This window comes from Gobio gobio (genome assembly GCF_949357685.1).
Source record: "Gobio gobio genome assembly, chromosome: 2".
NCBI classification, from domain to species: domain Eukaryota; kingdom Metazoa; phylum Chordata; class Actinopteri; order Cypriniformes; family Gobionidae; genus Gobio; species Gobio gobio.
This window is the reverse complement of record NC_137098.1, coordinates 17,473,347-17,495,272: the sequence shown is the minus strand read 5'-3', so window position 1 is coordinate 17,495,272 and position 21,926 is coordinate 17,473,347. Positions and strand designations below refer to the sequence as shown.

Here is a 21,926-nt window from a genome sequence, read left to right as displayed (position 1 = left end):
TGGTGAGTCCTGAGGCAAGCATGATCTGATCGTCAGGTTCCTGAGGGGAGCGAGGAGACTAAATCCTCCTCGCCCCTCCTCTATACCCTCTTGGGACTTGACTCTGGTGCTGACCGCACTGCAGAGGGCACCCTTCGAGCCTTTACAGTCAGTAGAACTTAAGATCTTGTCTCTAAAGACAATACTCCTGATTGCGTTGGCCTCAGTTAAGAGGGTAGGGGACCTGCAGGCATTTTCGGTCGACGAATCGTGCCTGGAATTCGGGCCGGGTGACTCTCAGGTGACCTTGAGACCCCGGCCTGGATACGTGCCCAAGGTTCCCACTACTCCCTTCCGGGACCAAGTGGTGAGCCTGCAAGCGCTGCCTTCGGAGGAGGCAGACCCAGCCCTGGCTTTTCTCTGTCCAGTTCGCGCTCTGCGCGTCTATGTTGACAGAACGCAAAGCTTTAGGACCTCAGAGCAGCTCTTCGTCTGTTACGGAGGACAGCAGAAGGGAAAGGCTGTCTCCAAGCAGAGGATGGCCCACTGGATAGTGGATGCCATCGTCTTGGCGTATGAATCCCAAGACGTGCCCTGCCCGCTCGGGGTTAGAGCTCACTCCACCAGGGGTGTAGCTTCTTCCTGGGCGCTGGCTCGTGGCGCCTCGCTGACAGACATTTGTAGAGCTGCGGGCTGGGCGACACCTAACACGTTCGCTAGGTTTTGTAGCCTACGTGTAGAGCCGGTGGCTTCTCGTGTGCTCGCTTCCCATAGTCAGCTTCACTGAAGTGCCCGTTCTAGTGTCGGCTTGCTGCGCCATTCCCTTCCCCTGGAACGGATACGTGCGCTTATTTTCTCCAGTCGAGTTCCCCAGGATTGGCAAACCCTGTTGGGTCCTCCGCACCCCTCGGCAGTCGGATGTTGCAGAGCGTCCGACGCCAGGTCTGGCACTCGTATGCATTGGTGGAACTTGTGTCAGACTGGGTTCCGTATGTCGTGACCCCTACGGCGGTCCCATACGTGTATTTTCCACGGTACAGCTCCCTACGGCGAGCTTGTGTCTTTCCCTTGGCAGAGTTCCTCTGCCGTCTCAGTACGGTGTCGTCCCCCGCCTGCATTAGGCCGGGGCCACCCCTGGGACTTTCGTATGTTGAGCTGCCCACGGCCAGCCCATACGTTTCTTTCCACATGGTAACTCCCTCTGGGCATGATGTGGCTCCCGCAGCGTCCTTCTGGCACGCTTTCCCAGCGTTATCCAATCAGTCTGCTGAATGGTTCTTGCGGAACAGCAGTATGACTCTCCTGGCCTGAATCTCCCCGCCCGCTTCAGAACGGGGTCTGAGGGGCTCTCGCTGGGCGCTGGTAGTGGTAGTAACTATGGCGCTTTCCATAGGGATCCCAATTCGTCGGTATTACCGACGTACGTCGTAGTGACCGACTGAAAGGGAACGTCTCGGTTACGTATGGTAACCCTCGTTCCCTGAAGGAGGGAACGGAGACGTACGTCCCGTCGCCACAGTTCCTTCCATCACTGCATGGCCGAGTCACTGGTTCGGCTCCTCAGTGAAAAACGTCAGTGCGATGCTCTCGCTTCCTGTTTATACCCGCAGAGCGGGGTACGTCTCCGTTCCCTCCTTCAGGGAACGAGGGTTACCATACGTAACCGAGACGTTTTGTGTGTATGCAGATATTTCTGGAGACGAGGGAAAAAAAGATTGGATAGGGAAAGCTCTGGCTTCGTGTGGATGTGGCCTTAGTGTTGCTCAGAACTTTTTCGCCCCTAGAAAAGTCTGGACCCCAGTGTCGTTTGTTTAATAGCATTATGTGATGGAAATGACAGCGAGAGGATTTGAGCTATTTTAGTATTAATTACTACTTTGTTTTCATTTTAATTTTTAGTAATTTTGTTATTGCTTTTGTCATATTATGACAGATTTTGACAGATTAATCGATTATTGAAATAATCATTAGTTGCAGCCCAACAAAAATGCTTTAATAGTTCTAGTTCAGGGGTCTTCAAACTTTATGATGCCAATGACTCCCAAATATAATGAACCTTTTATGAGGGACCCCCTTCCTAAAATCCATCTATATATTTGTATGTATGAAAAAACAGTTAAACTGTTAGATAAATACTAAGAGTGACATTATAAATACAACACATTGTTTCAATATGTTTTGTTCTTAATGTTGGATGTATAAACCTGAAGACATTTTCAATTAAAAATTATTTGTATAAGCAACTTTCACAATAAATGTATGCAAGCAGCGTACGTACTGTGTTAAGAATACTGCCTTGCAACCCCAGTGAGCAAGATCAAGAGGACTATAGTGAGAAAAACTCACTAGAAAGATACAAAGCAAATATATACAATTCTGGAAAGTATGTATATGGCAATAAAGGGGAGAAACATTTAGAAATGAAAATTGTTCAGTAGACTTTGTCTTTTTATTCTCTGAAATTTTCTTGGGACCCCTTACAACCTTCTGGAGGACCTTCTGAAAACCCCTGTTCTAGTTAAAAAATAATTACAGAAATACATTTTTTTAAAGATTTTTTAGGGCGAAATGGCAAATTGTTAATTTTCTAGCATTTTATGTATTCTGAAGACAAAATTAAATAAGAATGTTCACACTTTTTTATGATAAAGTCACAGCTTTATCGAGTAAAAAAAGACAGACTGTTTATATTTGGTTGAACTAATCCTGCAGACTCACATGTTTCGGTGGCATGGAGAAGTTTGAGCCGGACATGCATCTTTGTCGTTACTGCACTAATCTACTGTGGCTCTCCGGGTATAAAGTCAAAAATGTCCTGTCAATGCACCAGTGCTGATCTCTGTAATCCATCACAGCGCTGAACCGGCTCAGACTATGAGCTTGGGCCGAACTGAACCGCTCTATCTCATGGCTTACACAGGTTCGACCAGCCAATGTGAGCAGCTTACCACCTGACCCCAGATCATCAACAAACCCCAGCAAGAACACAAGCAGATTACTCACTGATCCCAGGTCAGGCTGTCTGAGCTCAGGGGGAACATAATCGGGCCAAGACACAAAGCGCCAAACGCTCTCTAATTCCAATTTATGAATCATCATGAATCACGTTGTGCACAACACAATAAATATTCATATAGCAAACATTTGGTGCTGATTGCAGGCTCGCCATTAATTTAAAAGTCTCAATTTCAAGAGCTTTGTGCTAATGAGATGAATACATACTGATTGAGAGGAGTGAGAGAGAGATATTTGTGATGCAGATAAGCCGTTTAAAGGATTCTGGGAGGTAAATGTATTGGCAGGACATTAGAAACAACTGTAAAACTGAGAACTTGATCCAAAACGACACACAAAATGATTTGAATAGAATTGTCTTTTCTATGAGCAGCTGAAAATTATCAAATAAAAATAAAAACAAAGCAGATTAACACAGAGAAAACAAAAAATATAGGCCTATACAATTCTTTTTTTTTTCACAATTACATTATCACAGTAACTAGAGTATGTTTTAGCAGATACTGAAAGAAGGAAATGTGCTTAAGTGTCATGAAAATAATGTGACAATACAAGAAATCTTAATGGTCCTAAAAATAAGATGGATATAGGATCTTATTTTGTGACATTTCTTGACAGTTTTCCTGACAGGCTCATCCTTATATTTTCAGAAAGTGTTTCTGAGGTCAGACATACTGAATCATCTCAGCCGCAGAGCAGAAGAAACCCTGCAAACTCCAACAATCCCTGAAGTGTGTGTGTGTGTGCGTCTGTGTGTTTCAAAATCTGCTTGTGCTAATCTGGTGGTCCTTCTCATACATACGAATGACTTCCAGACTGCATTATAACTGCATGTGCGTGTGTGTGGCTGATCATTCTGATAGTTATAAAAGGAAGAAAACTCATATTGTGTTTTTAATACAAGTTCTAATTTTAAAACACATATTGCATGCTGCTTTTCATGTGCATATAGATACCAGCCAGACTCATATTGCACTTTTTGAAAGACGTACTGAGAAAAAAAAAGAAGGTATACGTGTGTATGTGTGAAGCTTTTACAAGAAAATTCATATAGGGTTTTTAATACATGTTCTCTATTTTATGCAGCTTTGATGTTGTGCATAGATACTAGACTGACCCATAATGTCCCTTTTATAGGCCTTAGGAAATAAACTCCTTTAGTTTTTGCAGTGTGTGTCTGTACGCATTTGCAATTGATCCTGGCAGACAGACAACACTGATCTTAGCAGCCTATAAAACAGTGTGTATGTCTCTCATACAGCATCACATTAGGCTCAAGTAAGGTCACGTTCATCTTCAAAACATCACATGCTGTTAAACACTGATTCTCCATTAAAGTCCATTAAATAATGGCCGTGTGCCAAACCACAGCAGCAGGTTGAAATTTTCCAAAACACTGAAAAAAAAAAAAAAAAAAAAACTTTTTTTTTGTGTATTTTTTTTATCTTGTTTTCCAGCGCAAATACCAAAACAATATTAAACAAAGATACAATTACTTGAGAAGCAAAATTACTTAAGATATTAAGTCGAGTTATCGAGTTTATGCTTAAAACATAACAAACAAAAAAAATTTAAGTGAAAAGTTATTTTTCTGACCCCATTAGCCGATATTTTTCTTGATTTACCTTAAGCATAAATTAGCTTAATTATGTGAATTTGTGAATAATGGATGCATCCGTGCACATACATACACTATATTGCCAAAAGTATAGAGTCACCCCTCCAAATCATTGAATTCAGGTGTTCCAATCACTTCCATGGCCACAGGTGTATAAAATCAAGCACCTAGGCATGAAGACTGCTTCTAAAAACATTTGTGAAAGAATGGGTCACTCTCAGGAGCTCAGTGAATTCAAGCGTGGTACCGTGATAGGTTGCCACCTGTGCAATAAGTCCATTCATGACATTTCCTCACTACTAAATATTCCACAGTCAACTGTTAGTGGTAATATAAATTATAAGTGGAATCAATTGGGAACAACAGCAACTCAGCCACAAAGTGGTAGGCCACGTAAAATCACAGAGCGGGGTCTCTGTCACGCTTCTCTGTCTGGCGGTTTTGTCAGCTGCCAGGAGAACTGTACTTGCCTGACTTCATTGTGCCAAGTGTAAAGTTTGGTGGAGGGGGGGTTATGGTGTGGGGGATGTTTTTTTTTTAGGGGTTGGGCTTGGCCCCTTAGTTCCAGTGAAAGGGACCCTTAATGCTTCAGCATACCAAAACATTTTGGACAATGTCATGCTCCTAACTTTGTGGGAAAAGTTTGGGGATTACCCCTTCCAGTTCCAACATGACTGCGCACCAGTGCACAAAGCAAGGTCCACAAAGACATGGATGAGCGAGTTTGGTGTGGAGAATCCTGACCTCAAGCCAATAGAACACCTTTGGGATAAATTAGAGTGGAGAATGTGAGCCAGGCCTTCTGGCCTGACCTCACAAATGCGCTTTTAGAAGAATGTTCAAAAATTCCCATAAATACACTCCTAAACCTTGTGGAAAGCCTTCCCAGAAGAGTTGAAGCTGTTATAGCTGCAAAGGGTGGGCCAACTTTATATTAAACCCTACAGATTAAGAATGGGTTGTCATTAAAGTTCATGTGCATGTAAAAGCAGACGTCCCAAGACGTATTTTCTCAGCAAAGGGTGGGACTAAATACATCCACATCTGACTGCAAACTCCATTTATCTAAGAATGCCCAAATTGATCCAACGATCCAATCAATTCCCGAGCACGAAATCAAGTCCCGCCCTACATTTTGTTCTCATTCCTGAAGCTGTTTCCCTCAGATATACCACACAATAGAGGTCAAAAAAGACAATTGCAACTTCCATTTCATGCAAGCTGTTGGGGCTCATGAATAATAATCAGGTTGACACCTGATTGGCACCTTTATTTGAACACAAACACAAATTTGGAATTTATTTGTGCATTACATTGCAGATACCAAATTACTTACATTTAATAATGACTTCGTATTTATATGAACTCCTGTTTCAAATGCACAAGTTCTGTCATGAAACTCTAGATGGTGAAGGCTGATAGGTCCTAAACTCAATTTGCTTGCGATCACATAATTCTCTATAGGGCACACCTGATTGGTTCTTGCTGTATAAGGCCAATGAACTCGCAGCTCAACCTTCAAATACTTGGTTAGCATTTGCTGTAGCAGTTGCAGCGTGCTTTCAGAAACCCTCCACCTTTCCCAGCTCCACCTGTATAGATCTGCTACGGGTCATTTCTGTACGCTATATTGTATGGCAGCAGCATGTGTTACTTGCTCACAGCAGTGTGTCGTGTATGTATTAGCAGTAGCAAGTCCCGTACTTGCTCTACAGCAGCAGAAGCGTAGCAGATCTATTCTGCCAAGACCAAACATATCAACAAAGTCATAGCCATTACCATGCTAAACACTCTGAGAATAGTCATGTCAGAAACAATATTTAAGTGCATTTGTGACCTGAATCACACATGTGACAGATACTTACATTTATTGAAGGCCTTGATGCTGCTTTAATTGTTTTCATAATCATGTTGTGAATGTTCAGTTGGTATATTCATGAGATCTGAAAAAATATATATATTCTGACCATCGCAACAAAGGTGGCTTACAGGCTGGTCAGGCTTCAGCTTCAATGGGAGGCTTACATGAGCGCCTGCAGACACTTCACATGCTCACATGATGGTTAAATACCTCTCTGATCTCAATGCACTGACGGTTACGTGTCTGAAATATAAGAGCTGTGTTATGACATATTTTTGATGTTTTTTCAGTAGACGTTCATAGACGTTCACTCTTTCTCACAAGTTAAGGCAGACAATTAATGGCAGAAGAGCGAGGTAAGGCCAGTTTCTTTATATAGCACATACACACAATGGCAATTCAAATTGCTTTACTGGTAAATTACAAAGAGAAAGAAAAAAAGTCATGAAGTCATGAAAAAATGCTCACACAAAAATGCCTAAATGTTTTTTTTCTTCTTAAATTCTCACATTTTCTTCATACGTCTGGGGCGGGACGGGTGTGTTAAATTCGCTAAATCATTTTAATTATTATTTCCCCATAACTGATGAATTAAATGAACATGTTAAATAGACAGCCCTAATTCAAATATATTGCACACGTTATATGACTTAATTTTATATTGTGATTTTGAGGTGCTTCAGCATCCTTTTGAATAATTGGTCACCATATAATTGCTTGGGGGGGGGGGGGGGGGGTGCAACATTTAGGGTTTAGAAAAAACATTTCTACATGATGAAAATTTCCATTTGAGCAGCTATTTAGAAAATAGATGCTATGTACATATATAAGTTTTTGAATATAGTTAGCAGATGCTTTTATTCAAAGCATAAGCATTTCATCACAAGGCCAACAAAATTCAAAGGATATAATTCAACATTTATTAAAAAGCTAAATAATGGTGAAATTTTTTGAAATCTGTTCAAAACTACATTTTTTATATACTAATCCCATATTCTCAATAATAATATTAAATTAATAATAATAACTTTTTGAAATTGAAAAGGAAGGCTGCCGTTCGTGAACATACAGACTGAGAAATATATAGAATAACCTCGAATGTACTTTTCATCTTGACAGGCCGCAGTGCTTGCAAGAGCTTCCCAAATGTATAAACATCTCTTTCCATCAGAACACCATCTGATGCAGCTCAGTTTGTTCTGGGTCGTTTATTGATCGTGAAAGGGCATCAATAGTTTAAACATCAAACCCATTTCCCCTCAGAAAAACACACACTCAACCTGTTATGTACACGGAGCTCTGTGAAGGGCTTTGGTTTCTGAACACCACGCAAGAAACCTATTCTTAACTTCGGATCAGGTCGGTTATTGAGCCATCACTGTTATTAATACGTCAAACACTGCGCTGGTGCACGAAACAAATATAATAAAGAAAAAATAAATCTCTGCACTTCTCAGCTCTCAGTGGATATACACTAGTCTTCTTATCCAGAATGACTGTCTTCTCTCTTCTACTGAGCAATGAAAGCAAACCTATTGATTTATACTCATTAAATTCTTAGCATCAGGTATAGTACATGGACAAAAGTCTTTCTGATTTGTATGTGTGTGATCTTTTCATACTTGGTTCGCTTGCTTCATATACACTGATCAGGCATAAAATTACATTCCTAATATAGTGTTGCTCCCCCTTTTGCTGCCAAAACAGCCCTGACCCGTCAGGGCATGGACTCCACTAGACCCCTCAAGGTGTGCTGTGGAATCTGGCACCAAGATGGTACCAGCAGCTCCTTTAAGTCCTGTAGGTTGCAAGGTGGGGCCTCCATGGATCGGACTAGAATTTGGAGGCCAAGTCAACACCTCAAACTCGTGTTGCTCCTCAAACCATTCCTGAACAATTTTTGTTTTGTGGCAGGGTGCATTATCCTGCTGAAAGAGCCACAGCCACCAGGGAATACTGTTTCCATGAAAGGGGGTACATGGTCTGCAACAATGCGTAGGTAGGTGGCACGTGTCAAAGTAACATCCACAAGGATGGCAGGACCCAAGGTGTCCCAGCAGAACATTTCCTAAAGCATCACATTGCCTTCTAGTGCATCCTGGTGCCATGTGTTCCCCAGGTAAGTGACGCACACGCACCCGGCCATCCATGTGATGTAAAAGAAACCGTGATTCAGCAGACCAGGCCACCTTCTTCCATTGCTACATGGTCCAGTTCTGATGCTCACACTGTTGGTGCTTTCGGTGGTGGACAGGGGTCAGCATGGGCACCCTGACTGGTCTGTGGCTATGCAGCCCCATATGCAACAAACTACGATGCACTGTGTATTCTGACACCTTCAGAACCGACATTAACTTCATGAACAATTTGAGCTTTAGCTCGTCTGTTTGATCGGACCACATAGGCCAGCCTTCGCTCCCCACGTGCATCAATGAGCCTTAGCCGCCCATGACCCTGTTGCCGGTTCACCACTGTTCCTTCCTTGGACCACTTTTGACTGACCGGGAACACCCCACAAGAGCTGCAGTTTTGGAGATGACCCAGTCTCTGACCCAGTCATCTATACTTCACAATTTGGCCCTTGTCAAACTCGCTCAAATCCTTACGCTTGCCCATTTTTTCCTGCTTCTAACACATCAAGTTTGAGGACAAAATGTTCACTTGATAAAGAGATAATCAGTGTTATTCACTTCACCTGTCATAATGTTATGCCTGATCGGGGAATATACTGTATATGATCTTCACAAAACATTTGTGTGGCAAATGAGATTGGTGAGGTCTTACCTGCAGATTATTGGCTTGAAAATGCTTGAAAATAACTACATTTTCCCAGTTATCAGTGAATTCTATATGGGACACATCTAAATCTTACACCATCACTTTCACAAGTAATACTTAATTGTGTTTACAGGCCACCAAACAGATTTAGAATCTAAATTCAATCTCTAATGTGAAAGCAGCATTACTAAGTCGTAAAGAAGAACGTTACCAGCATTTTCAGTAGAATCATGATCTCTGACATCTGAACTAACACACAAAAAAGCAGCGGCTGCACTCGCCTCGCACGTCACATTCATAGACTTCATCAATGTCATATGGTGAAGGCAGAAGCCGCAACCTTTGATGGGTCAAGATAGCTGCTCAACAATCATCACGTGCATGCTGGGAAAGTTGACAAACACATGACCTGACGGGGGTGCAGACTGCAGCAGAACCCAAGCAAAAAGCTGCAGGCAACTGTTGATCTGAGACCAGCTGTGCTTTCTGAATCCTTCATTTCATTTTTTTTCTTTCTATTGTAATATATTTTTAAATGTATTTAATTTATTCCTGTGAGGATAAAGCTGAATTATCAGTCTTCAGTCACATGATCCTTCAGAAATCATTCTAATATGCTGATTTGCAGCTAAATAAACATTTCTTATTTTCACCAAGTCTATTAACATATATCATTCATTCTTATTAACAGTTCATTCTAACCTATAGCTTAAAAATGTGAACTAGAGCTAAAACTAGACAGCAAGCACAGCTGTTCCCATTGATGCAAAACTATGGGTAATAATGAGGCCATGAACAAAAGTAGATCTTACTCCAGCATTTAGGTTAGTAGTTGACTGATAATTGTTGCTTCTTAAGTTATTCCCTTTGGTTTGATTTGTGCTGCACTTGAGAAGAAGTATGCTTAATTGTATTGAATGTGCACTTGTAGTGTATTTCAAATCTTAGAAGTACATTAAAAACTGTACTTGCAGATAATTTATTAATGAAATAAAAGGCCACTTAAGTGTACTTAAAGATTGCACTCTTTCTTCTGTTGAACACAAAAGACGATAATTTGAAGAATATGGGTAACCAAATAGTTGATGGGCCCTATTGATGTCCATAGTTTGAAGAAAAAAAAACTATGGCAGTCAATGGGGCCCATCAATTCTTCAAGATATCCTCTTTTGTGTTCAGCAGAAGAACAACAGGGTGAGTAAATTCTGACCAAATTTTAATTTTTGGGTGAACTATCCCTTTAAGTACACTTTTAAAAAGTGCACTTGTCAAATTAAAAGTTTTAGTTTAAAAGTACATTTTTAAATCATTATGTTTTTGCTTCATAATCACAAATATGTACTTAAAATGTATATTTAAATACATGACATGCACATTTCAATAGACATTATATTAAAATATATTTTAGTTTACCATGAATTACACTAACCATATTTCAAAGACAAACAGTAATTTTAAATTTACATAAGATGTAATTTAAGTCTTAATTAAATGTCAAGTAACATTTAATAAAAATGTAAACTATAATACATTTTCATTTAATTGCAATTAACATGGAATTAAGTGTCAGGGTGTTAAGTATATTCTTTTAACGCATACTATTGCCATAATAATTAAAAGTATGCTGAAGTGTACTTCTTTTTGAACATGCTGTTACTGTAACCAGACCCGATTGTAGGTGGCGTTCACTCAAGTGTTTAAGAGTGTGTTGATTATTATGGGTAATTTGCAAAGGTGAAGGTTAAAATTGGTCACGGCCTCATTTGACAACAACATGACCTTACAAATACATGAGGAACATGGCTTAGTTGCAAATGAAGCGAAATGCATGAGCTCAAACACACACACACACACTGTGGGATGGAAGCCATGGCAGACATGAGGATGAAAGTGGTATAAGTATAAAGAGGAAAAATACCTGGACAAAATATCGACATGAACGCTCCCTTTTCTGCAGCTGAAAACCCAAAGAAAATGAGTTGCTTTAGTATCAAGCAGAAAATTTGACACTCTCAAGGTCTTTCACACCAAACACAACGAAGCGTCTATTCAAGAAAATAATCATTGGGCTGAACAAAAGCAAATTCTCTACCATATTTGATGCAAGTCTAATGTACCTTTCAGTCCATGAACTGTATCGTTTTAATGTGCATTTAATTTTTCCACAGAGTTTAAGGAATTCAGAATCTGTGTTGATATGCAAGTGAAATCTACAAAGCGAATGTTCGCCCCCGTTGTGAATGACTCCACAGGAATCTATAGTTTCTATTCTGTTCTATTCAAAGTGTCATTTGCGTTTGGTGTGAAAGAGGCTTTGGAAGCACATAATTTACATAAATCACATCCTACTGAACCCAGAGGAAAAGATTAATCCACTTTTGCAAGTATGAGACAGGTCCAAAAACTTCAATATGTCGAAATGGCCTGCTTAAAAGAAAATCTGTGGAAAAACTGAAAAGAAACTGGGCATTTTATAACAGGACATTAACCTTAAAACACAGCAAAATGCAACGTATGAAAGAGCCTAACGTAAGAAAGCTAACGTCATTCAAAGTATGGGTAAAACACAGTGAAAAACCAATACAGAAATATTTCTTCATATTAGCACAGTGCATTGAACCCAATGTTTACGGACTTTTGAGAGTGTTGAGGAGTATCTGCTGGGCTGGTTACTGCTGGTTTGTTGGATGAGCTTAACCAGGCTGTTTGCCAGCAAAACTCAACAACTCTCTGAAGAAGGTAGATGACCATGCTAGTCAACACCAAATGATATTTTAAATGCATCTTACTTCCATAATGTGACATTTTAATTTTGATGCATTCTAGTGTTTTAGTGAAGACCACCTAATCCGAGACCAAGTCGAGACCAAGACCAATGTGTGTTGAGACCAAGACAAGACCAAGACTTTGAGGGGTTGAACCAAGACCGAGGCAGGACGAGCACCAATTCATAGAGATCCACATAGAGACATGACTTATAACTTATAATAAATATAATTAAAATAAGACAATATATAGAGCTGTTACCAATCAAATGAAATCATTAACAACAAAATTCATCTTTGCGCTACAGAGGTGATACAGAAGATGCATCTGAATTGGTAAATTACAAATGCATATATAATGTTGAGGATAATGTAAAAAATAATAAAAAATAATAATAAATCCAGATCTCATACAAGAACTTTAAGCAACAATATCTTGAATTTTGTGAGCATTTGTATACATTTTTGGTGACATTTTTGACACAATCCCCAATTCATTTCTGAATTGGCACAATACATAAATCAAATTTGAAATAAATTATTGTTTGCATCTGAAGCAGTTTTACATCCAATCACATTAATGATGTTAATAAATAAATCAGACAATGCACTGGCAATTTATCCCAGCAGGGTGTGGCCTTGACCTGTCTTGAAACAAAATCCCTGTCCTCTTAGTCTCAGACCAAGACAAGACTGAGTTCAAATGTGGTCGAGACCGAGACAAGACCAAGACCGTTAAAAAATGAGACCAAGATCTGTCTCGACTACATAATGTATATAAATGGAGCAACCGGTCATTTACAGTTCTCAAGTCTATTTTTTAAATATCTGCATAAAGCAGCTTATAGATTGGGTACTGATTATTAATTATATAAAATTATATACAAATTATTTTAATATTATAACCATATTAAAATGTTTTTATTTGAATTTGAAAAATCATTTTACATGACCTTAATTGTCATAATGACAGAAAAAAGATATAATGGATACAGATTCAGAACGTTTAAACTGTAAACAAACAAGTGTATTGCATGACAAAGATTGTTAGTCACTGAGTATGTATTTTGAATAATGTACAAAAAAAAAAATCATCCATTTGATTTTGTACTTATCCATCAGAGTCAGCAGTGCGCTTGCAGAAAGAGCCCGTCCACACGCTCTTCTGATTGGCTGAGATTTGTGATAGATTTTGTTGTGTCTTTTTGTCATGTCGCGTCTGGTGTGGACAGACAAATTGCTTGTCATTCAAATCTTAACGAATCTGACTCAATATATTATATATTATGCATTATCCTTCAGCTTTGCTTCCAAGTTTCAGAAAGAAAGAAGAACGAATCACATTGAATTACCTTTGATTGAATTACCAGTTGAATTACCTTTCATTTAATTTCTAATAAAAAATATTTCACAAGATTATCAAAAATACATATTACTCAAAGGTTACGTAACATGCATTTCCGTTCAAAGGTTTGGAGTCAGTATGATTTTTTTGGGAAAAAGATCAATATTTTTATTACAGCGAGGATGCATTCAAGTGACAGTAAAGAAATGTATAATATTAGAAAAGATTTCTATTTCAAATAAATGCTTTTTTTTAAAACTCTCTTTTCATCAAAGAATCCTGATTTTAAAAAAGTATCTTGGTTTACAAATGCACAAATGCTGAAAAACATTTATAATAATCAGAAATGTTTCTTGAGCATCACAATCAGCACAGAAGGATCATGTGACAGTGACACTGAAGACTGGAGTAATGATGCTGAAAATTCAGCGCTGCACGACTGCAATAAATTACACTTTAAAATATATGCACATAGAAAACAGTTATTTTAAATTGTACTGTTATTTTACAATATGTTTTACTGTATATCTGATTGAATAAATGCAGTCTTAGTGAAAATATAAAGTCCAGTCACTTACAGTGCCCAAACCTTTGAATGGTAGTGAATAAAAAAATTTTTTTGGGATGAATTTCCAGCAAAAATAAAATAAAAATGCCATGACACATTGTTCAAGCATCCCTGCTGTCACCAGTGAGAGCAAAACTCAAGGAAAACAAGCTCGTTCCCAACATGCCATGTTTTTACATTTAGACAGGGTAAAAGGTATTTTTAATCTGGTTTAGAGCGTCTTGAAGGACCGGGCCTTCAGTTTGACAGCTTCTGATTATAGTTGTGATTGCGCAAAAACTCTTCTCGTCACCACATGAGTAAAGAGCAGCGAGGTCTGAGAGGAACGAGTGTGTGTGTGTAGTCCATGAATTATTGAGTCTCAAAGAGGAAAGAGCGAGGGATTGGAACAGATAAAAATAAATAGCAGTCAGGTCTCTCGTCCCATCTCTGCTGGTGCCTGAATGTTAATGCGGGTTGATTCTGTCTGACGGCAGCCATCTTTAGTAGCACCTGCCTGAGATCACAGCGCTTCTGCAGATCAGCACATTACTTTCAGTCTTTAGCGGCTCCTGTTAGCGCCTTTTCAGGTTCCCTAATCTGTAAAGTATCTTGATCTTACCATCACAAAGCCCTTTGGCTCAGCCCAATGTCGCACAATCGAGGGAATCTCTACTGAGTTTTACTCGTCTGACAGTGTCTTTCGGTGCAGCTTTGCTGACTGTACCCGTATCTTTATAATCTGAGAAGCACATAGTAACAAACACCTGCCTGCCATGCTTTCATATGCTAATTAATCCAGCGAGTGACATCCAGTTAGCATTTTGGAAATACATTTTTCTTTTTGGCAGGACAAACAAAGTTGTGTGTCGCATGAAAAAGGTCAAAAAGCATTGCAGAGTCGTTTCACAAATGTAGTAGTTAAAAAAAATTGTTGGCATAATTTGAATTGCTTACATATACAATATACAGCAGAAATAGCAAGAGTAGTTTGTTAGTATGCTATTTTGAACATAGAGAAAAATTATAAATACACGTACTATGTGTCATTTCAATCAGTGTTGTTATTGTTAACTCAAACTATGAAAAATCATTTTGAAATAAATCTGAAATATTAGATAAAAAAATACAATTAAATGTTGCCTTGGTAACAAACCGAAATAATTAAATAAATTGAAGTACAAGTATTACTAACAAAGTAATCCACAAAAAAAATACTAATACTAAAAAACTGAAATAAAAATAAATTAACAAATTAAAAAAATTATACAAAAATGACAAACTCATAAAAATAAAAAAAATACTAAAACTTAAAGTAAAATAAAAATGAAAACTGAAAATACAAAATATTGATAAACCCTATATTAGTATAAATAATATAAAAATATCACGGATTTCAACATAGGGTCATTCCATGTAACTAAAACGTAAAAGTTTAAGTACTAAAATTACGTTAAAATAAACGCTAAATTAAAATATAAATAACCATAACACAACAAAAGGATCAAAACAAACTAGAATTAAAATGAAAATAAAGCTCATTCAAAAAATAAACACTGTAATAGTACTTAAATAATACTAAATTAACACTGAACTCACCGAAAATGATAAATAAAAAACAGTATTTAAAACGGTGCAATTTCATATTTGTTTGTTTGGGCTATATTTTATTAGAGTATCATATTGTTAGCTAAGTCTCTGGTGTGCTTTTGTGATCACTAGTTTACTATTTCGCACAAGCCGCTGTTAATGTAGTGCATTTGGATTTTTTAAGACGAAGTTGCCAGCAACAGAGTTTATATGTTTTAAATCAGTGATCTCTGTATTAAAGCAGATGTTGGTTGAGTCTGAAGATTTACCTCTGCCTTCACAGCAGCTTTAGTCAACCAGCTGTGAAATTCAAAGGCAGATTCGGTTTAAAAGTGCCGCTTAGATTAATTAGCAAAAAGGCGATGGGAGTGTGACGCCTCCATCAAAAAGTGTGAGTGTGACGCTCACTGATCACTGCTGCGGTGGAAAGTGAAGTTTGCAGAAATGTGGGTGGAAACTAAGTGTGAATTTTGCAGAAGATGTGTGAAAACAGGTGTTTGTGTTCCACGGTTAGGCTTCCCAATCTGAAAATTACAGCCTTAAAAGCCAAGTTAATTAATTTTGAGCGTTCCTGTAGCGCAGACAGCAGAGCCCGCCACTAGAACCACCAAGGTCATGGGTTTGATTCCCAGAAAATGCATGACCTGATCAATGTTTACCATGAGTGCATTGAAGTCACTTTGGATAAAAGTGTTTGCAAAAGGCATACATTTGAATTATAATTATGTTATTCTACAGAAACCAATGGCAGTTCTGAGAATAGGGGTCTGTTTACACTCTGATCGGATAAAACCAGGGGCCAGATTTACTAACAGCTTGCGCCAGGGCAAACCCTCTTTTGGTGTTAAAAAACTACTGTCAGGATTTACTAAAGACAGGCAGAGAAAAATTTGTGCTGAAAAGGCGTGGACAGTTATTTTTGCAGCTGACCTTATTGCATTTGCATTTGTAGGAGTTTCCCTTTCATGAGCAAAATTTATGGGAGGAGAGTATTTAAATGAATCACGCAAGGTGAATTACTAAAGCCGATTTTTGCTGCCGTATGAGTTCGCAGACGTTTTTTTTCACTCGCGTGGAAATCGTTGATGCTTGTATGGTCTTTGTGTAAGAAGAATTACGAGACGAGACGAGACGAGCACATCACGACCTCCCGATCATAACCAAGGGGGTAATCCAGCTCCCGGAAAGCGTACCTTCCATAGGCGCGGCCATTGCTAACCAAGCCATCACCTGCTGTTAGCATCCCATTGACTCCCATTCATTTTGGCCTCACTTTGACAGTGAATATCTTTACACCTGAGGCGTTTAAAGACTTCATTCGTCCATTGTTTATTTCTAAACAAACACGACAATGTATAAAAGGCTTGTATCTTACACTATCGCCCCGTTAAGCTGTTTTTGTAAAATATAGGCTAACGATTGCGTCATAACCACGCGACTGTCTCGCTCTGGTGAGCAAATTACCGTATAGACCCGAGGAGAAGCTCGTAGGCAATCTTTTACTGTCTATGAGGCAATCGGGGGGACGTGGAGGCATAAACGCAGATAGAGATGTTGCAGATCCTGCTTCATTCATCAAAAGTTGCTCCTGCTCACCCTCTCTGTCTCTGCAAGATTCGGTGATTCAGATTTCACTTTGCACAACTACTAGAAGACTTGCCACTGTCGGACAGGTTGCTCGCGTCACATCTACGTCGTCAAGCTCAGTCTGAGGCTGCGCAGTACGCTCAGCCATCAGGAAGTGAGTGCTTCTATCTGACTTCAATTATCTCCGTTGAAGTCTATGGAGTCGCTCTGTCCATTTCTTTTACTGTCTATGATCATAACATGTTTAAAAAGTTCGGGGAGTCAGCCCAATTTTCAACAGTGATAGGGCTGTTCCCTATTGTCAAATCATACACAACCACGTCACATAGGCTAAATCTATGAGTATTATTAAGCTATAGCTGCAACCATACAGCATGCGCATACACTGTCTCTCTAACACAGGCGCGCACGCACTTTCCCTCTCTTTCTGGTTGTTTCTGTTGAAAGGAATGGCTGCTGTTCTCTGCTTTTCAACAAATCATTTGCACACAAATATTTTTTTATTTCTTTTTCCTTTCCGAAGCTACAGCTGCAACATTGAAGGCTCCAGTCATTGGGTGCGTCACGATCAGCTCCCTAGTTCAGTAGTCAGGGCACTGAGCAGGTAATCAGTCAATGGGCTCACTCCCTGATCAGTGCCCTGACTACTGAATAGGGAGCTGACGGAGACGCACCATCTATGTTTAGCGCGAAAACTCACGTGATTGCTTCCGGGTTGCTGTGCATAGTGTGTGCCATGTACCAGCTGCGTTGACGCGATTATCCAGTTAACTGACTCGTACCGTGTGCAATATCTCACGACCTCCCGCAGTGTACACCCGCCTTAAAGGGGTACTTCAGCGCTGGGTAGATGAATGTGTATTTAAACTGGGTCATTTATGTAGTAGAAATGTGGAAATATTTTTGAATTTGGTGCCTTCTAGAAAAGACAGAAAATGTATTTTTCTCTCATGTGGATGAAAGACAACAACTCCCAGAATGCACTTGCTTCGCTGCCCTACGAGGCCACTCCCAAAGCCACGGCTACTAGTTATCACTTGCCCACCATGGCACCGCCCCCAACGTCGTTTTGATATTCATAGTAATAAAATAATTTTGTTCAGTTAGAGAAAAGACACTACAATTAAAAACTTAATTAATTAAAAATTAAGTGTCTTTTCAATAAAGTGTGAGTGAGCCGAATAAAAGTCAGGCACAGACGCAGCAGGAGTCAGATTACATTCATCACAAGAGCGAAGAGCTGAGCAGAGCTGAGGTAAGCGCGGCAGTCATTCTCGACACCTATGGAAGCTTAACTTTCATAGGAATTCATTGAAAAGTTGAAACACTCACTTTGCTCCGTACCACTGCGTTATTAATGCCCCGAGCAGCAGTGGGCGTGCACATTTACATTCTGTGAGTGAGATCCCTCCGCTGTGGGCGGGTTGAAAACATGCGGAACTAGCTCCTTCTACTGGCTGTAGTCTATAACCTCTGGCCAAAAAATCCTCAGATGACGCAAAATGTAGATATTTGCGTCATCAGAGGATTTTTTTCCAGAAATAAAATGCATAATTCTCTCGTCTCAGGGGGACATGAGGGGGGAAAGTACGATAATTTGAATATACTACCGGGTTTCTACTGATACAAAGATTAATGCTAAATCGCTGAAGTATCCCTTTAAGATTTGCGCTGGTCAATGTAGGCTACTGTTATTTATGGAATTGCCATTATGGAAATGATCCTGCTGCGTCTGTGTTATTCAATGTGCGCAATGTCACTAAATCACGCATAGAACTTTCCGCTCCCATCCGTGCTTTTATGGGATTGCGCTCTCATGCTGATTTGCCCTGTTTAGTAAATCTGGCCCCAGGTGTAAATGCCCTCCAAAACACTTTCGAGGCAATTTAAATCTGATCACTCAAACCTCTTCAGGAGGTGTTCATTAGAAGCATTCCAAACGAAACTGGACAAGTGTAAATGCATCTGGTTGTTGAAACCACATGTCAATTTTACTCATCCCAAAATGTAAAAAAATAAACGTGTGAGCGTGTTATATATAGTGCGTGTTATAGGCGCTTGCAAAATAAACAGGCTACACAATCAAAACAAATAGATAGATTTTTTTTTTAAAACATGCAGGTTGTCTTACACCTCTCCGCAAATGAATATAAATCCAATCTTAAATTCCTGCGCCATAGGCACCTTTAACGGAGTTCACGTCAACGAAAGCAACAGATATGAGCTGCATTTTATTTATCATCAGCTCATTTCAAGATCAAAGACCGCAATATGAGAAAGAGCGACCTAAGCACTGGTGAGATCATTTAGTCTCATTAGTTTTAATGGAGATGATGTCGCGATATAGCCTGGCGTGGCCATACTCAATTCTTGTCAGAATTTGAGTCTGGTACCGCTCCATTGAGCTTTGATTATGGGGCGTGTTTCAACCGAGCCAGGAAAGACCTCAATTGGATAGACCCACAACCAATCAGAGCAACGGAGCGACGCGTAACGTTAGTTGTCAAATGTCAACAGAACTCAACTGCACTGTTACCAAGTCCGTGTTTTTCTCCATGTCCGCGGGTTGAAGCGACCCCAATTATGTGATTATATAAACCCAGGAATGCGAATTTTAGCAGGCAACCTTGCCAAAATAACATATTTTGCCAACCAAACGTTTTGAGTAGCAATTGTGCGCGACATTGCAAAAACACTTGGAAACCCTGTCTGCACGCACGCATGATTAAGTAACGTTACAAGAAAAACATGAGTGTAAACGATCTTTGGCAGTAATAAAATAATTTAAGGATACACAGAGTACTTACCAACACGATCATCATTTCTGAGAGAAATAGTAAAGGTGAACGCATATACGAACAAGTTCTCCGTTTAGGATAAGAGCAAATTCAACCCAAGAGCCTTCGATGACGTGGATGATTACGTTACTGTTGATCATCTGTCCATCATCGTCTAAAGCCCGCCCTGACAATTTCATTGGTCCGAACAGTTTCTGTTCGGGCATAATTCCTCTTCTATGGAGCGAGTCCAGACCGAATTGCCCGAGCAAAACATTTTGTGGGCGGGGCTAAATTCGGCTGGCATCCAGGCTAGTCGCGATAGTCAATAAATCAATGAATCGCACGATAAAAAAAATGAGCTCGATAATTTTTCCCGCCACGATAATTTCCAGCGTCCGTATTTATATCCATTTTTGCCGAGCGTTACATTATATGATCACGCTCTTATACATGTAAATCCTTCTAAGCGCGACAAGACACAAGAGAACGCGCTGTATGTCAATGTCCTGTCTGTGTGGCTGCGTCTCATCTCAGCTAATCGAGGGACACTCGATTAAGTGTGTGTGTGTGACACACACACACACACACACACACTCGAAGCACAAACAGACTTGCGTCAGTCTCCTGCTCACATCGAGTTCTCTTTTGCTCATGAACAAACAATAACAACAACACAGAGAATTTTGAGTATTCTCATATTAGGAGTCTTAAATTAGTTAAATAACATCTTAAATGAACTTAAAGAGTTGCGAGGAAATGAGATGCGCGGGACAGCGCGTGAGATCCGTGTCATGTTCGGTAGCGGCTGTTCTTAAAGTGACAGGAGCACTGATGATGCCTGTCATTAATGTTCATCAAAGAACAACGGGAACAGAGAAAATTGTAGCTTTAATGATGATTAATTTATATTTCATTTATTATTTATGCAGTTAAGAAAGGTGTTTGATAACTATTACATTTCTGTATATGTCTTAACAGGGAAGGCCACAGGTAAATATAACATTTATTATAATGGGGTTATGTAAAGATTGTTTTAAGTTCACTTAAATTAAAAGTTGTTTTTTTTAAAGCCTAATAAATGTTGAAATTGGAAGCTTTCAGTTATACTGTAATGTAACGTCATTAATGTTTCATAGAGACATCAGTGATATGGCCTTCATTCATAAAAACATGACAATGCAACACATATTTAAAATATGCTGTCAATAAATTGTTTATACATTAATTTGGAAAGTAACTGAAATGATTACAATATCAAAACATTAAAAACGTATTAATCGTGATTAATTACAGAAAAAAATGTGATGAATTAGTTTTTTTTATCGATTCCCAGCACTATTTAAAACACAATCATCCGTTGCAGTTTTCCAGCTGTTTATTCAAGAGCATTTTTTTGTTAACAGACTGAGAGTCTATTGCTTTTTTTGTTTTGGTTGTTTTGTTCATTTATTGTGGATATTTAAAATGCTTTCCATTTTCAGTGTTAAATAGTCTTTAGAAATAAAAGTTTATTGATCTTTGAAAAGGTGTACCTGCATTACTATGCCATTATCATTATTTTAGATGAAAATGGTCTACGACAATATTAACGTTTATCGCAATAATTTCTTGGCCAATTTATCGTCCAGCAAAATTTGTTATCGTGACAGGCCTAGAGATGATTGTGTTTTTGAGCATCTGAGACTTGTGGCAGTTTGCGTGTTGGCTTGCTACTCATTTGCGGCGATGCGTGTTGCAGTAGCGCAGTCCTAATTGGGTTCAACATGTCATATATAGCCTGTAACACGCTCTCACACGTTTATTTTTTAACAATTTTCCAGGAGTAAAATTTACATATGTGGTTTAAACAACCAGATGCATTTACACTTGTCCATTTTGTTTTTCGCCTGAAATGTTGGATTACATTTGACTGTTCAGTAGGCTACTGTTCATATATACATTTAAAAAGCAGACATAAAAGTAACTTAAAAGTTACTTTCCCTAGTAACTAATTACTTTTGATATACAGTAAAGGGTAAAGAAATTAAATTACTTTTAAGAGAAGTAACTGTAACTAATTAC

At 39.1% G+C, this 21,926-nt stretch overlaps 1 protein-coding gene and 1 long non-coding RNA gene across 2 annotated transcripts in view; both read right to left on the bottom strand.

Moving 5' to 3' along the window:
* LOC307122625 overlaps positions 1–21,926 on the bottom strand; it is a 505,212-nt gene that overhangs the window by 216,263 nt on the left and 267,023 nt on the right. The window lies entirely within an intron of this gene.
* LOC307122623 (adhesion G protein-coupled receptor L3) overlaps positions 1–21,926 on the bottom strand; it is a 307,023-nt gene that overhangs the window by 76,305 nt on the left and 208,792 nt on the right. Inside the window, exon 8 of the mRNA XM_079810734.1 lies at positions 11,170–11,208. Within this exon, the coding sequence (XP_079666860.1) occupies positions 11,170–11,208 (39 nt within the window). The remainder of the gene's footprint in view (positions 1–11,169; positions 11,209–21,926) is intronic.